Genomic DNA, 17596 nt, shown 5'->3' with positions numbered 1-17596 from the left:
GAGTAACACTGTCATTCAGCGGCCTCCGTAGTCTAGGGGTAACGTGCCCACCTCGTGACTCAAGGTATGCGGGTTCAAACCCGGCGGAGGTCGTGGAATTTTTAAGGGCGGAAAAATTCAGGGAACAAGTCCTCCGGGAAAGACTTTAAGCTGTGGGTCCTGTGTCGTAGCTTTACGGCACATAAAAGTACCTCGTGTCCGAAGGGGACCTCTGAGCCAAATTCAGGACATTTCCCACCCAACAGTAGTCTCTAACGCCTCTGGTAGATGGGGAAGCATCGAGATACCGCTGAGCCAGTAGAGGCCGAACTCGCTGGCTGAGTCGGGACTGATGGCACGCACCAGTACCGGTAGGGAATAGAGACTGGTAGAATATCATAGGATGGACGCACAATGGACCAACAGTTGGGCTAAGTGCATGGGGAAACCCACCCTCTCCAACAACAACAACAACAACACTGTCATGCAGGTTGTGCTAGGTTCAAATATAAGCTGTCTTCAATGAGCCCATCAATTCTACCATTCAATGCTACATTGTCTCAACAATGACAGTGTCTTAAAATAACCCACAAAAGAAATGTGTTGGTTTTATCAAACCGAGTAACTTAAAGAGTTTCTGCTAGATGCTGTTGTGTTACTTCACAATGGCCCTTGGCTAGTATGAGAGAGAAAGTAAGATAATGGTGGGGGAAAGTAAAATGGCAGGTTTGATGTTTGTAGCAAGATGAGTGATAGTGACATGTAGTATGATAATGCAGGATTATAATGCTTTTCCACTGAAGTTTTGAACTAACTGGAGATACAGGTGTATTATAAAAGGTAGAAAGCTATATCTGTAACAGGCTGTGAAGGCCCATAGGATTACGAGATGTCGAGGCTTCCAGATTTTGTCTAGACCGTCAGCTCACAGATGGCAGTAAGTTTGTCAGCCTTACTCATTGACCACCCTTTACACCCCAGGTAGATTCTAGTACTCATTTGTCTTTAGAGGCTGAGGTGACCCCAGAGCCATAGTGCGGCCGCAAGGATTACGTAAATTGAAAGAATCCACCTCATCAGGACTTGAACCTGCGACCTGGCTCGTAGCATAGTGCCTCAACCAGCTATGCTACTGTATGCTCTTCAGTTATACTATTGCAAAGCTAATCACACTACAGATTCCACATAATAATAAATCACTTTCCTTATAAACTGTTAAATGTAGCCCATATAGGAAACTATCTGGAAAAAAGTTTAGATAATCTTTTATATTATCACAAATTTTATATTTCTGGATAATGTTCAGAACATAGTGTTTTTACTAATGTACCATTGTCACAAGTCAAAGTCACATTGCAACTGACGGTCAATCACTAAGTCTTGGTTCCGAGCCTCATCTGGAGCTCATGACCTGATATTTATTACGGTTTGACAGTTACGGTCTTGTTTCTGTGGGCACCCTCTCTGATGAGAGGATGTGTCTGTCTGTTGTTTATGCTGCTGTCCCTTGCCAGCGCAGTCTCTGTTGGGTCCGAGTCCCTTGGTACTGGCGACTATATTTTACTGTCTCAGATTTGAGACTTCCCTTTTTGTCGCCTCCTATGACTTGCAGGGTCACAATGGAGGTATTCAACCCCGCCTCATAATGACATGTTCAGAAAAATCTTCACAGTTCATTTGATATGGATCGATATGGAACAGAGCAAATAATTTCAGTAACTCCTATTATCATAAAATTTTAGTGAAAACACTTCCAGATAATACAGATTTGTTTTGCCTGTGTAGAATGACATAAAAATGTGACACTTCTGAGTTACCAGAAAAAATTCAAATTGTATTTGATGTATGACTGAGATTTGTGGTTCATGCTGTGATGTTGGCTGATTTATTGAGTTATAGCTGTTTTTTTAATTATGCTACGTGAAGTCTGTATGGATGTAAGTTAGACTATTTCTGATCATATGGTTTAGTTAGTCAGTCTGTTTAGTGATAGTTTTGTTTGGCAAGAATGATCAAGTCAAGGAGGATGAGATGGGCATGAATGGGGGAGATGAGGAATACATGTAGGATAGTGGTGGGAAAGCCAGAAGGAAAGAGACCACAAGGAAGAACAATATGTAGGTGGGTGGATATTATATAAATAGATCTTGGAGAGATAGGATGGTGTAGTATGGACTAGATTGATCTGGCTCAGGATAGGGACAAGTGGAAGGCTCTTGTGAACATGGTAATGAACTTTTGGGTTCTGTAAAATGCTGGGAAGTACTTGAGAAGCTGTGTGACTGGCGGCTTCTCAAGAAGGGCTAAGCTTCATGGTACCACACTCAAAATCATAACATCAAGGAAGGTCATGTATAACATATGTGTATGGGGAAAACAGGAATGCAGATAGGATTTTGGATGGAAAGCCAGGAGGAGACCACTAGGACAACTAGATGTAAATGGGAGGATAGTATTACAGTAAAATGGATCTTAGTGAGATAGAATGGGAAGTATGGACTGGATTGTCCTGGCTCAGGATGGGAACCAATGGACGTCTCCTGTGAACAATTGTGAAGTTCTTGGCCAGCTGGATGACTGGTGGCTTCTTATGAAGGGCTCAACACCATGGAGTGAGTGAGAGAGATTGTATCACAATAGTCATGAAGCAACATTGCAAACGTTGCATTGAGTATTTACTTGTGGAGACAAAAACACTCGTTTTGCCTCCTCATATCAACAGAGTTATTAATTCACATGAGATTTCCTGCTTTTGCAGCAATGATGGTTTAAATTGTGTTCTCGGTTATGAGACCGTGTAATCAGGTGGGTGGTTAGTCATATTTTGGAAGAACCTGCTAGGTTATCTTTACGTTTCACTGCTACCTTGAAGCGGGAAGGTGCATATTCTCGCGAAGCACTGGGAACTGCCTGCAAACCACAACATGACATGACACACCTCCACAGTCTAAATGGCCTAAAGCAGTGGTTCTCAACCTTTGTGAGACCGTGGCCCAGTAATTTTTTTTTATATAGAAGACGAGGGCCTAATATCGGCCCGCGGCCCGACGGTTGAGAAACACTGCCCGATAGCATGCGGGTACCGAAATATAGCATCAGATGGCGTGAAAGTTCTCTCACACACAACGATGATTATGGATGGAAAGATACGAAACTCGATGGAGATATTAACATTATATTCTTATTGATGAACTCTTGTGATATTTTCTAACATGAATTGTTTTATATGTATATGCGTCTAGAAAGTAATATAAAATTCTAATTTCCCATTATTTATGACTAATTTTACAACATTAATAACTTATTGATAGAGCGACTAGTGTGATATTTTTCTTTTTAACGTCTCTGTATTTGTGTCAACCGTCGGCGGGACGGTTTTAATTTGAAGTGTGTTTGTCGTTACTTGATAAACATTCAGTTCGCTTTTGTTTTAGATTTATCATGTTGTGTGTTTAGAATAGACAAAGCGGGTTGGATAGCCTTACAGTAATTTATATTTGACGCCAGGAATACCGGATAGCAATATAGGTGGATTTCGTATTGCATATGATTGAAATAGTGTTTGGTTATTGGATTAGTGTAGGTGTTAAAATTCAACAGAAGACTGTATGAAATCATTTATTTTGTATACGTAAGAACACATGAAGATAGTGTATTCTACTAAGGCAATATTTGTATGGCCATTGTGTGGCTGAGAAGAACATGACCATTCCCTTAACTACTATATTCATGTCATTGTTCCGAGTGTTATAAACAAGCTTTTTGCAAGATAATTTTGGATGTTTAATCTACTTTACATAGCAGTGAGAATCAGTTACTTTTTAACCTAGCATTACATACTTTCTTTGTTCCCTGTAGTATCATTGGAAGTGGAAGGGTTGAGAGATCCTTGATCATTGTGGTATCTAGGACTAAACGTATTTATATTGTGTTTTTTTATATATGGTTGGGTCTACATGCCACAACATTATAGAGTATCAGCTGATACATCCTGAGCCAGTTCAGTCTAGTTCATATCCTTTCATCCTATTTCTGTATGATAATTTGAATATTATTTTCCAATCTGTGACCAGATATATCAAGTGATCTCTTCTGATGAAACTTTATGACCAATATTTTGTATGCATTTCGTATTTCCTTAATACTGTGCTTATTTCAATCTTGCTTTCCTTGCTCTTTCATTTCTGGGACCCTTTAAGTGAGATTTGAATATGAATAGTTTGTGGGGTTAATAAAATTTTTCGTGATAGTCCTTTTATTAACTGTTTCTGATTAGCATGAAGGTGTGCTTCTGTGCAGGGTAATTGCATATGGTTCTTTTTGCAGTTGGGGCATGCGGTATCGTAGTTGGTTGAGGCACTATGCTACAATCTGGAAGGTTGTGGATTTGAGTCTGGATGGGGTGGATTTTTTTTTTTTTTTTTCAATTTACCTAATCCTTCCAGCTGCACTATGGCTCTGGGGTTGACAGACCCCCTAACAGAAATGAGTACCACAACTCTTCATGGGGGGGATAAAGGGTGGCTGGCACATAAGGCTGACAACCTCACCGCCATCTGTGAGCTGATTGTCTAGAGAAAATATGGGAGCCTCACCATCTCACAACCATATGGGCCTTCATGGCCTTTTACATGGATAGTTCTACCTTTTACTTTTACCTCTTTTTGCAGTTCTAAGCTGGCACAATGGTTCGCTATGCAGTTCTTAAAGGTGATTATGAAATTGAAAAAACTATTGGTTGTGGTGGATTTGCGAAAGTGAAGTTGGCAACACACACGTTAACAGGAGAGAAAGTGGCAATAAAAATAATGGACAAGACACATCTGGGTGTAAGTATGCTGCTGGTCTTTTATTAACATTCCTGTATAGCCATCTCTTGATACAAATGATTTTTATATATGTAATAGGAAACCACCTGTGCATTGGAGTGTGGCAGTGAGTAGAAGAGACACTTTACTTTCCCTGAAGAAGGAGGAGGCAGGTTGTTACCTGTCTACCAAACTACATATTTTACATAACAGGAACTGCAGTCTCTGAAGTACTTCCATGAGAACCACAAACCTTTCTTTGATGAGAATCTTCCAAGTATATTTCGGTAATTTGGTGAGCAAACAAGTTCTGGGGAGAACTCATGAAGACTGCTTTAGTATTATACTGACTTCTAGCCCAACCAATCTTATCCTGTTAATGTAATGGTAGTTTATGTTTGTAACCCAGTAACAAAATTCAGTTTATATTGTGGATTGGCATATTGGTCTTGTATGCAGATGGTCATATGAATGAATCCTGGTTGAGTTAGAAGATATTGTATTGCTTGCAATTTTAATCACTCTATATTACAGATTTCTATTAATGTTTAATCATAATATTATTTATTCTTTCCTAGAAAAACTTTTTGCTTAAGCACAGCTTCATCTACAATAAATTTGTTGGATGTAACGTTGAAGTTCTGCGTCACCATATTTTTGTGCCAGTTTTGTGCAGTCATTATATTGTTGCCAGTTGTAGGAAATTAAAGTGTGAGTTTCTGGTGGCCTTGATTGGCATAATGCTCATACCAAATTTCATGAAAATCAGTCATTTGTGTTAGTAGTTGAAATGGGTGGCAAGCAAACACACAGACATCATGGTGGTCTCATAAGTCTGCATTTATTTTAAGCAGGAACGGACAATAGACAAAGGAAAAAATTCTTGGCTTGAGTCAAGACTTGACAAGTGACAGATGTGAATGCACTAGCTTAGCTCTGAGCAATAAACTATGAATCTATCAACAAAATTAGAATCAGATCGTGGAAGGATGCGTATTAAGAAACACGATGGAATTTAGCTGGAAATTAGTGGAACGTCAGAACGTGAACTTCATAGCTGCCCCAAGAAGGAAACACCAAAACGTGCTTAAGAAGCAAATGGAGCCAACGGGAATCCAGCATCAGTGTATTGTAAACAGTTCCAGATAGGTGCATGGTATATACATCGTACAGTGCTAAGATCAAGATATTAACCACAATAAACAATAAATATGGACTAGCATGACGAACAGTGTGAACAACATATTTAACTTGATTTTAACATTTAATATACTATATTAACTAAAAGTGTGTATCAAGAATAATAGTATTTCAGTAGGTTTTAATAGCACAATATTTTAATATCTTAATATGTTATTAATTTGAATACTCTTAATAAATTTTAAACATTTCACGTGTGATTCTAAACTAATTTTAGGTCCAGTATAAGAACTCCAGTATATAAGTTGTGTATATAAAGGCGATTAGAAAAGTGAACGAATCCCATCATATATTTTTTCATTTCACTTTATTTTGTAACACACCAGGTAAGAGTAATATATGGATCCATATATAATTCACAACTTAATGGTAATAAGAGTTGCTAATTGTATCGCCTGAGGATGGCTCTATGAGCCGAAACATGTGGCGACATCGTATTCTAATCCAATAAAACTCAGTTATACACAATGAAGTGTGAGTGAGTTATTTGGTGAGTAGTTGTGCATGACAGGAATTAATGTGATTATTTATATATAGTGGTTATGTATGTTAAGAATTGGTTTATCACAAATCTTGGTTCCATGTATTGTGACTAAAAATTACTTTATAAACTTTACTTCACCAAAGTTCCCATTACGATCACAACCTACCCTGAACCAATGGGGTTAACTTTGCCACCTTGCTTGCCACTCACCCCACAGTAGAGCAGATGAAGTATTGTTGTGCCTGGTGAGCACTAGGAAGGATGGCTGCTTGGGAACACCATGGTTGATGGTTTTTAGTGGGCTTGGTGGCCATTGAAGGAGCTGTTTTGTTCCCATTTCTCTTTTCTCTGTCTGTATTGGACTGGGCTGAGCAGTGCCCTCCTGTTGTCCGTAGATCGTGAAATCACCATACTCAGTTTGACCCTAAAGGCATCATGTAATGTTGGCAGCACTGCCCACTTCCACACACTTCAATGACCAATGATGGGATCAGCATCATATTCTTGATGCTAACATATGATCATGTACAGCAGTGTTAAATAACCTCCATATTAGTTTCTTGTGAGTAGCATGTGTTCTATATTTTGATATTTTTCAGGATGATTTACCCAGGGTGGAGCTAGAGATGAAGGCATTAATGAATTTGAATCATCAACATATATGCAGGCTGTTCCAGTTGATTGAAACTAGTACACATTTCTTTATGGTGTTGGAATACTGTTCAGGGGGAGAGTTGTTTGACCACATAGGTATGCTACTTTCTTCATATACAAATACTTTCGTCCATGATATGTATGTAGTGTCCGTCTTTTAGTGCACTCAGTTTCACTTGTTATTTCACAAGTTTCAGCTCTATAGTGCCATCATCAGGTGCTCCATTTACGTTAACCTATTTCATTGCTTGCCATTACGTCATTGTAAAATTTAAAAAGTATTTAAAATGTTCGTCAATTATAATAAATATTTATGCACTAAAAACTTGTTAAGATTATTTATCTTATCTGTCCCAATTCTAACACCACGCATAGTTCCACCACTATGGGAGTCGTTCCTCTTACTCTCAGTGTATATCATGTCTCGTGTTGTGTGTTCCCTGTTTGGTTGCGGGTGTTGTAAATACTTTCACTTAATACAGTACATGCATTACATCACAATTCTCTATAATGGATTTTTGATGAGGTATGTTATCATCAGCATGATAATATCTTCAAGAAAATTTACTTTGGTCTGTAGCAATGTAATACAACCCCTTCTTTATGTCATAAATTTTCTCAAGATCAGGTCATCACACAAATGAATGGTACAGGACATGAAATATAGAGGTAATTTAACTCAAACAAGCTCTGATGCATTGTTATGGCGTGGTTAGCTTTGGAACATTACTTTCTTATCTGCTAGTGAGGCATACAAAACTTTAAAGAACAGTTTTGGTAAAGATCCATGAAATTTATGTACACTTAAGCAAAACTTTGTCAGATTGTAATATGGAGTGGCTTAAGACAGGTGATATTGGAATTTTTTCCCACCTTTTGTACATCCTGTAAAAATTGTCATTTAGAATTTCTGTAACATTGTTCACTCTTTTTTTTTTTACAGTTGAAAGAAATAGACTGAGTGAGGGGGAATCAAGATCTTTTTTCCGACAGATTGTGTCTGCCGTTGCGTATCTGCACAGTATAGGATATGCACACAGAGACCTGAAACCTGAGAATGTGTTGTTAGACAAGGATCAGGTTGTGAAGCTTATAGACTTTGGTCTTTGTGCTAAGCCTACAGGAGGAATGGACTGTCATCTCTCAACATCATGCGGTTCGCCTACGTACGCAGCACCTGAGCTAGTAGTAGGAAAGAGATACCTAGGTATGTCTAAGCAAGCAACTTTTTTTTCATCTAAGTAACTGATTCTCTAATTTAGACCAAAAGTTCAGCACTTATGCATAATTCCGAGCCAGTTCCATTCGTTCACCTTCTTAAAATCTTCCCTTAAATCCGCTGAGTGTTATCTTTCTGTATTATTAGTTTTGCAATGTTCTGATTTCCAAGAACATCTCTTTTAAAATGTTTGGAATCACATCAGTTAAGTGGTGAAAATTATAATTCATCTATCATTTCAAGCAGTATCACTAGATTAGGGCTTGCAAGTGAATTTTAGGTTAATTCACAATAAATTTTATGTCATATTGTCTTTGGTATGTTTGTATGCATGAAATAAGTTGGTTCTCATGCAGAGATTTAAATACAGTTAAGCGTATCATATAAATTATATCTTTATCAAGACTGGTACATTGTTGTTGCTGGCAAACAAATAAAGGCTCTGGTTTTTATAAACTTCTAATTAATCTGCCTGATTCTTATGAACATCAATATTAGTTAACATTCACCCAAGTTATCAGGCTAATTAGATTTCATCAGATGAAGATGAATGTCAACAAGAACATACTGAGTTTTGACACTGGTCACAAAATTGTGTGTGCTTAGGAACACAAATTCTATTTTCTTGTTCAGAAAGGCCTATCATTGGACCCTGCACTGAGTGAGTTGTGTCCATCTCAGTTTTCAGCTTCATGTCATGTTTCTGTAAAATCTATTTTGGTAAAAAGGTATTCCTGTAACAGGTCATGAAGGCCCATAGGGTTGTGAGAGGTCGAGGCTCCCACATTTTCTCTAGAAAATCGGCTCACAGATGGTGGTAACGCAAGCCTTACACTCTAGTCACCCTTTACCCCCCGAGGAAGATTCCTGGTACTCATTTGTATTAGAGGCTGAGTTGACCCCAGGGCCATAACGAGGCTGCAAGGATTAGGCAAATTAAAAAAAAAAATCCACCTCATCTTGACTCAAACCTGTGACTTTCCAGCTTGTAGCATAGTGCCTCAGCCAACTACGCCATTGCGTGCGGTATTATCCTGTTATTTGTGCTAAGGTCTTCTCTTTTTACATAAATTTATAATTTTCGCATGTCTCTCCCATCTTTACTGATTGGTTTAATCACTCTAATATTAAGCAAAGAGTACAAATTATAGACCTCACGAGCACGTAATTTTGTGGGTTGTTGTGTTACTTTCTCTTGCTTGTGTCCACATATTCTCATGTCTCTCCTATAACATTATCAGAATACTTTGCACTGAAATCAGTAGTATGAGCCGAAACATACTGTCTGGCTTTCATGTCCTTGTCAGAAAATGTCATAACAAATTGCACTTGATCTTTTTAGGTTCTGAAGTTGATATCTGGAGTATGGGGGTTTTGCTGTATGCATTACTGTGTGGCCACTTGCCATTTGATGATGATAACATTGACAGTCTCTATCGGAAAATCGTGGTGAGTTTCATTTATCTGATTCAGTGTTTAGTAAACATCTTTTTTTAAGGTGTTTAGATTTCCATTCTGGTTTAAATATTGTCCAGGCCACCAGTTATTGTGACTGAGGTGTTATGGTTTTCCTGAGTCCATAAAAAAGGCCGCTTCCTTCTGAATCCTTACCTACTTTCTACTCATCATCTACCCATCTCATTTTGTGCTTCGTAACTTCTGTAATTTAAATGGCATCCTCAGATAATCTAGAGGTTTGCCACTTAGAAATTGTAAGTATTCATATCTTCTTGTTCTCCTCCCCCCTCCTCCACTTGTTTCCACTTCATGTGTGTCATTTAGCAGCCAAGCCTACCCATCTGTCTTTGTCTTCCAAAAGCTGCTTCTCAGTTTCTTCTCATGTTCTTTCTTCCTTCTTTGTGACAACTTTTCTAACCTGTTCCCATCTTAACTAGGTCTTCCTCTTGGGCATTTTCCCTATAGTTTCATGTTCAAGTACAGTGGGGACTCAGTCCCTGGCACTTTCAGTGTAGCTCAGATGTCCTGATAAGAACCCTGAAAAGGAGGAATCATTAATAGGGCTGTGGTGAAATATGACAGGCCGAACAAGGTGATTGTAAGTTCTGAATCTGCTTTTGTGAAGCAACCAAACCTCAGAAAAACAATGGTGATAAAATGAAAAACTTATTATTATCATTGTCATTATTGCAATTGATGGCATTGTTGTCGTCGTCCTTCAACTACTTTTCCCTTCCATTTCAAATTCCTCCAACCGTTCAGGTTGTCTTTCCTCTTGAATGCATAAGGAGTGGGCCTTCTTGGCCCTTGAACCGCGACCACAGTGATCTATTGTGCCTTTGTTTTTCCTCTTACAAGTGTTAAAAACATATTCTTGGATGGCTATCCTGACAGGATTTTCATGGTTTTTTTCCAGTTTATCCAAGAAAAATTTAGAATATTACACTAAACTACGTTGCAACCTCCTCCTTCCAGATTCTTTGCATTTCCTTTCTTACACTTGTCCTCTTAAATTGTTGCTATATAATGTATGTAGTTCATAAAGTGTTATTACATAAATTATGAAAGAAGTGTTGTAAAAGTAATGCAGTTGCTTCTGAGAATTATAAATTGACATATTGACATTTCAGAGTGGAAAATACAATGAACCAGAGTGGCTGTCTGCTGGTAGTAAGAGACTGATAAGATCCATGTTGCAGACCGATCCCAAAAAGCGTATCACTGTTGATAGACTAGTGTCTCATCCATGGGTGATGCTGGGGTATGACAGTCCAGTCAGTAAAGATAGTGTTTGTGATGTAAGTGAAATACGTATGTGTTTCTTGCTGCTGTTAATTATTAATTAAACATGTTATGGGGGAGTGATGTTGGTCATCTTTAAAACTATTTGGTGAATTTTGATACAAATTAATGTTCAGAATTTACAGTAAAATTGTGCAGACTTGATTTTCGGTGTGTACCTGATCAACATAAGCCCAAATTTTCTTGAAGCCAGGTTTTATCACAATTTAATTATACTAAAATTGGTGCATGACATAAGGTACAGAATTTTTTAGATTACAATCATGGTTTGAAACATTTTTCATGGTAATATATATAGGGTTCACTTGTTACGTACAATTTCAAATTTGAGCCATCTCAGCACATGCAGCATGTCAGTTGGTAGAACACAGTGTGACTGCATATTCTTTATTTAGACAGAGAATTGTACATATAAGGGGGCACATGGCAGCGTAGTTTGTTGAGGCACTATGCTATGAGCTGGAAGGTCGCAGGTTTAAATCCCGATGAGGTGGATTTTTTCAATTGATCTAAACCTTTCAGCCACACTATGGCCCTAGGGTTGATTTAGCCTCAAACAGAAATGAGTACCAGGAATCTTCCTGGGGGATAAAGGGCGGCTGGTGCGTAAGGCTGATAACCTTACCACCAACTGTGGGCCCACTGTCTAGATAATGTAGGACCCTAAATGTCTCAGAACCCTATGGACCTCCATATATTTACCTTTATTGTACATATATTCATCAAGTTACTAAGCTCAAAAACCTCTTCAGTTTATATTAGTTACTGTAACTGAATGAAACAGAGACCCTCAGAAGGTGACGCACTTTCCGTTTGTCAAGAAATTTAATGTTTTTATGGAATTCAAAGGGTTCATAACCTTTTTCACAGGAGCCCGCTTCTTAACTCTATCTTAAACCAATAGAATTCAATCAACACTTTAGTGCAGTATTCAGTATTACTCAGAGAACCTGAGTGGGAGAAGCCACTTTAGAGACCTAGATCATGAATGAACAGAGTATGTACTGAGGAGTTTATAATCTGTATTCGTGACCAAATGGCACGCGGTAGCGTAGTTGGTTGAGGGGCTATGCTACAAGCCGGAAGGTCGCGGGCTCAAGACCCGATGAGGTCATTGGATCTTTTTCAATTGACCTAATCCTTCCAGCCACACTATGGCCCTGGGGTTCACTCAGCCTCTAACAGAAATGAATACCAGGAATTAATTAAATAATTTTCCTGGGGAGTAAAGCGCAGCTGGCATGTAAGGCTGACAACTTTACCGCCATATATGAGCCGATTGTTTAGATAATGTGGGAACCTCAACGTCTCACAATCCTATGGGCCTTCACGACCTGGTACAGGGATAGCTTCACTTTACTTTATTCATGATCAAATATTAGGGTGATGTGTAGGCTAAGTGGTCCATTTTCTGTTCGGTACAGGCATCTCTAGAACTGCATCTACATTAAGTGAACTTAGAAACAGAAAGATAAGGAGTTGCTGTGTATGAAATTGAAATTGTTTTTACTGTTTCAGCTAGATTTCATTTGTGTTCCTCTAAAGATTGGTCTTAATCCTGTTTTGGAAATTCCTGCCAACTAAAGATGTAATTCAAACTGAAGCTGGGTGAAAGAAAATGCTGGAAGTGACAAAAGAAAACAAATTTCATCTTTGCCATAGAAACTTGCTGAAGAAGTGTTTTTGTGTTTTAGTTACACGTGAAGGATGAGGAATGTCTGAATGTGATGTCACAATTCTATGGGATGTCTGCAAAGGACCTGTGGTCACGGCTTAGATCTTGGAAGTATGACTATGATACTGCAACATATCTCCTCTTAATGAGCAGGAAGAAACAAGGATTGCCTGTTAGGCTTGTTGCATCAGCTCATCAGCCCTGCAGATCAAGGATGGTGAGTGCATATTATTTATTTGAGATAGTGAAGATTAGTTAAAATTGTCCCTCTGTCTAATCATTAAGCCATGAATGTGCAGAGGGGCACTGAGGTAAAATTCCATGCATTCAACGCGAGATGCATGTGAGTAGTCAGCTTCTCATTCCAGCCACTTTGCTTCTTGGAGAAACCCTCTGATGTTGCTTGGTTGGCAGAATGAGTGAGGTACAGCTACTCTGGATGTGATGTTGAAGAGAGGACTCCTTGCCTTTACCATTAATTGAACCCAGGTCAACCAGTTTGTAGTCAGTCATCTTAGTGTAAGATTTGAGGTTTTCACGGTGGTGAGTATGAAGAAAACCGTCACCTGGGATGTGGCGTCATGTAAACATTGTTTTAGAGACACGTAACTTCGAATAAGGCCACACATTCCTGCATTCCCGCAACCCACCCCCTTGTCTGAAAATTTTCTTCTGCGCATTCAAGGTTACTCTTGGCGCTCTTGGCCCTGTTCGAAGTTATGTGACACTTGCTATAACCGACGGTCGGAGGAACGTATTGCTTTCATCTTCAGGGTAGAAGAAAAAGAGGAAATCTGCGAGGTGGTTCCTCGCTCACTGATTTTCTTTTTTTCTTCTACCCTGAAGATGGAGGCGATACTTTCCTCCGAAACGTCGGTTAACACAATATCTACATAGTGCCACATCCCAGAAGATGGCTTTCTTCACAGTCATCATAGTGACTGAATTATTATGAAATGGTACATGCTGTCAAATTCATTTGAAGGGATGTTAAATATGACTTGTATTTCATGTGTATATGACCCTTTAGATGTGGATCTGTACATCCACTCCCACATACACCTTCATGGCATAGTACTTAATTAGTTAAGCATAGGCACAATTTTAACTTGTACTCTTCTCCAAGTATAATTAGAATGATCAAGTCAAGGAGGATGAGGTGGGCAGGGCATGTAGCACGAATGGGGGAGATGAGGAATGTGTATAGGATATTGGTGGGAAAGCCAGAAGGAAAGAGACCACATTGAAGACCAAGGCGTAGGTGGGTGGAGAATATTAGAATGAATCTTAGAGAGGTAGGATGGGATGGTATGGATTGGATAGATCTGGCTCAGGACAGGGACCAGTGGAGGGCTGTTGTGAGCAGGGTAATGAACCTTCAGGTTCCATAAAAAGCTGGGAAATTCTTGAGTAGCTGCAAAATTGGCGGCTCTTCCAGAAGGGCTCAGCTCCATGAGTAAGTAAGTAAGTAAGTAGGCACAATTTTATCCTTTTTACATTTATGACCCTTTAGATTTACCAAGTATTGCATTATGGGTGCATTCTTCAGGTGAGTGAACGACTGTTCTGAGCAGGAAGGGGCCCCAGAAATTATGACAGTCCTGTATATTTACATGGTCATCATTGGTAATTGAACTTGAGTTGTTACATTTTGTTGTGTCTGCAGCCATTTGCTCTAATAATGTGATGTGCACATATTTTTACTTATTAGATTTTTACCTCGAATAATCTCTCTTTAATTTCTAATTCTGTATTTCAGCATCCTGTTGCAAATCTTTAATTAACCATCTATATATTCACAGTCCGCCAATAATGCAACCAATGTTTATTCACCATTTAAAACCTAACAAAACATGCTTTGGCCATAGATGGACATCTTCAGGTGTCTTAATGCATCCAAACTGTTATACTGCTCCGTGTACCAAAACCGCGTGTTGCAGTCCACTTAAAATTAACATAATTTTTTTAATTTTAATTATTTATGTTATTTTTACATGGACTGCAATGTGTGGTTTTAGTGCATATCTGAGCAGTGTAACAGTTTGGATGCACTAAGACCCCTGAAGATGTCCATCTATGGCCAAAATATGTTGTATTAAGTGTTAATTGGTGAACAAACAATTGTTTCATTACTGACAGACTCTCTTTAATTTATTTATTAACACTAGAATACAGAGTGGAGTAGTCAATGCGTTACGACCCGTCCACAGTTAAACTTGGATCCAACCTGAAGAGTAAAGTGTCGAAGACTAATTTAAGTTTTATCTCTTCATTTTGTGCAGACTGTTCCAAGGGTGCATAAACTGGATACTGCTTTGAATGGAATAAATAGGCTGGAAGATTCATCGCCATTGCCATCACGAAACAAAACAAATGAAATGTATTTAGTTTTGAGTGGAAGGGAATCGACACCTGACAAATATGGTGAGTCTGAGATATAGCCTCTTAGTTTTGTAAATCTTGTAACAAAAGAATGAAGCGTGTTCAGATAGTTCCAAAAATTTGTCTATAAATAATGTTTTTCTTGACCTAGGGGATATTAGCCCCTTCAAAATAGTTCCCTTGCGCAGCAGTGTAACTTTTCCGCTTTTGGAAGCATTGTTTGTAGGATGTTTGTGATATCACCTTGAAGTAATTCGTCACTTTAGTAACGTCTTCCACTATCTGAAATCATCTTCCTTTAAGGGTAATTCTCAGTTTAGGGAATAGAAAAAGCTGGAGAGGAGTGGTCAGGTGAACAGGGAGGTTGCGGAAGGGTAGGATTTGAATGTTTTGCCAAGAATTTTCTAATTGACAGTGCTATGTGATCAGGTGCATTGTCATAATGGAGAAGCCAGCTTCCCTCAGTCCACATTTGAGGTCATTTTCTTCGTACCACATCCCACAGATGTCTCAGAACCGCCAGATAAATATCTTCATTAATTGTCTGACCTTCAGGAGTGAATTCATAATGCACAATGCCTTGATGGTTGAAAGAAAACAAGCAGCCTTGCTTTCACTCGCGAGTATACCTGTTGTATTTTCTTGGGATGGGGTGAAATAGGACGCTTTCAGTGTGGGTCATATGAGTTTTGGAGGAGATTTTCAGAGGTGGATTGGTGCACTTTCTGATCACCAGTCAGAGACTTTCTGGAGTCACAATCACCTTCATTATTTTGAGATGTAGAAGTGAGTTTTCATTTATCTGTTTTTGGAGTGTGTTATTCCTTAGACCTTTATGCTGTGTGACCTTGGTTATGAATAATTTTAAATGTAAATTAGGAATAAAATATTTTATTTCAGAACGTAATCCTGTAATCCGAGTAAAGAAACCAATGGAGGGAAAAGAAAATAAGGGGGACACGAGGGGTGCTGTGCCTAATCGGAGGTCTGTCAAGCGGTTCAGGAGCCCAGGCCTTGATGACGCTGCTTCTCCTGGTGAGTACAGCTGTTTGCAAACATTTTCACAAGATCCAGGAAACTGAGTGTTGTGTCCAGTGACAAAATGTTGCATTTCTCTATCTATGGGCACAGACTCAAATAATTTAAGAAAGCTGAGTATTAATCCTTTTATGTAATGAGTTCTGTGCCTTCCATCCTGGACTGACATACATTTTACCTGAACCAAATGCACTTCTGAATGTAATGTGCACTATAGTTTACAGTTTTGAAATATAGGATTTGAGGTTCACGTTGCTCTTGGTGTTCAGTTTATGGTTTTCTGAAATGTGATGCCATGTAGTTACGTAGATGGGTACCGATGTTTCAGAAGAACCTGATGGATAGAGGAGTATGGAGGGAGCAAGTTCTTCTAAATGTTTCTTCCTGTGTACCTGACTGCATGCCATCACATTCCAGAACATTGTGATCTGAACAATTTTGAAAGATTAAATAGAGGGAAAATGTTTTTTGCACACTTGTATAAAACTTATTAAATAGTTCCTGTGTACAGGAAGCAACTTTTTATTTTTATAATCTTGTGTTCACATTTTTTACATGTTAGTTTACAGCATTTTGTTTATAATACGTGGTTATATACCAAACATATCCTCAAAAAATAAAGAGAAGTTTCTAGTGGACTACAGTGAAATTGCAGTAGAACATATATGGCTTATAATGAGCACTCTATTATAGTGACAAAAATCACTGAGCCATCAGATTCTTAACACAGTGCATATGGAAAACCATGGCATAAACAAGGACTGTTTCCAGCAGGTGTGTCATAATGAGTGATTACTAATTAGTCACCACAAATGTCGCCGTGCCATAGCTCAAGCAGTTAGACGCTGGCTTCTCACCGCGGCGGCCCAGGCTCAATCCCGCGTCTCATTAAGTGGGATTTGTGGTGGACAAAGTGATGCTGGGGCAGGTTTTCTCCAAGTATTTCAGTTTACCCTGCCACTCTTCATTCCACTGGACAGTGATTGAGGCTAGCTCTTTCTAAGGGCCCAACAGAATAGGTGTTTTCCCTCACCTGAGGACAGAAACAGATCCAGTTTCCGAAACGTCGTGTTTTTTTAGTTATCTTAAAACCAGGACGATGGATAAAGTCCGAAAACCCAATATCTCTGTGTGTTATAAACCATCTTCAGAATCCTATAGTAACTACCTGTACATTCAGAGTTTGATAACAATGAAACTAGTGATTTAATTTTGTTTATATGATATAGCAAGTATGTACATTCAGTGCCAAGAGTGGCTGCGATTTCGATACCCAATATGTATGTCTTTATGAAGGAAACCAAGAAAGTAATGATGATTAAGGGGGACCCCAAATAATTAAACACCTCTTCTATATTTTAATTAAAAAAAATTAAGTATAAAGTATACTACTACTA

The 17596-nt window shown here is 38.7% G+C and overlaps 1 protein-coding gene across 1 annotated transcript in view; it reads left to right on the top strand.

Annotated features, from left to right (window-relative positions):
• The first annotated feature begins 3345 nt into the window (after positions 1-3345).
• The window catches only part of LOC111873684 (maternal embryonic leucine zipper kinase), an 82824-nt gene continuing 68573 nt past the window's right edge, over positions 3346-17596 (top strand). Inside the window, exons 1-9 of the mRNA XM_023868611.2 lie at positions 3346-3782; positions 4650-4808; positions 7071-7221; positions 8069-8332; positions 9687-9793; positions 10933-11100; positions 12799-12996; positions 15062-15203; positions 16062-16196. Coding sequence (XP_023724379.1) covers positions 4665-4808; positions 7071-7221; positions 8069-8332; positions 9687-9793; positions 10933-11100; positions 12799-12996; positions 15062-15203; positions 16062-16196 — 1309 coding nt within the window. The 5' untranslated portion in view covers positions 3346-3782; positions 4650-4664. The remainder of the gene's footprint in view (positions 3783-4649; positions 4809-7070; positions 7222-8068; positions 8333-9686; positions 9794-10932; positions 11101-12798; positions 12997-15061; positions 15204-16061; positions 16197-17596) is intronic.

This window comes from Cryptotermes secundus, unplaced genomic scaffold (assembly GCF_002891405.2).
Source record: "Cryptotermes secundus unplaced genomic scaffold, Csec_1.0 scaffold1651, whole genome shotgun sequence".
Classification (NCBI taxonomy): domain Eukaryota; kingdom Metazoa; phylum Arthropoda; class Insecta; order Blattodea; family Kalotermitidae; genus Cryptotermes; species Cryptotermes secundus.
Note: the sequence above shows the minus strand (reverse complement) of the source record. Positions and strands in the feature narration are given on the sequence as shown.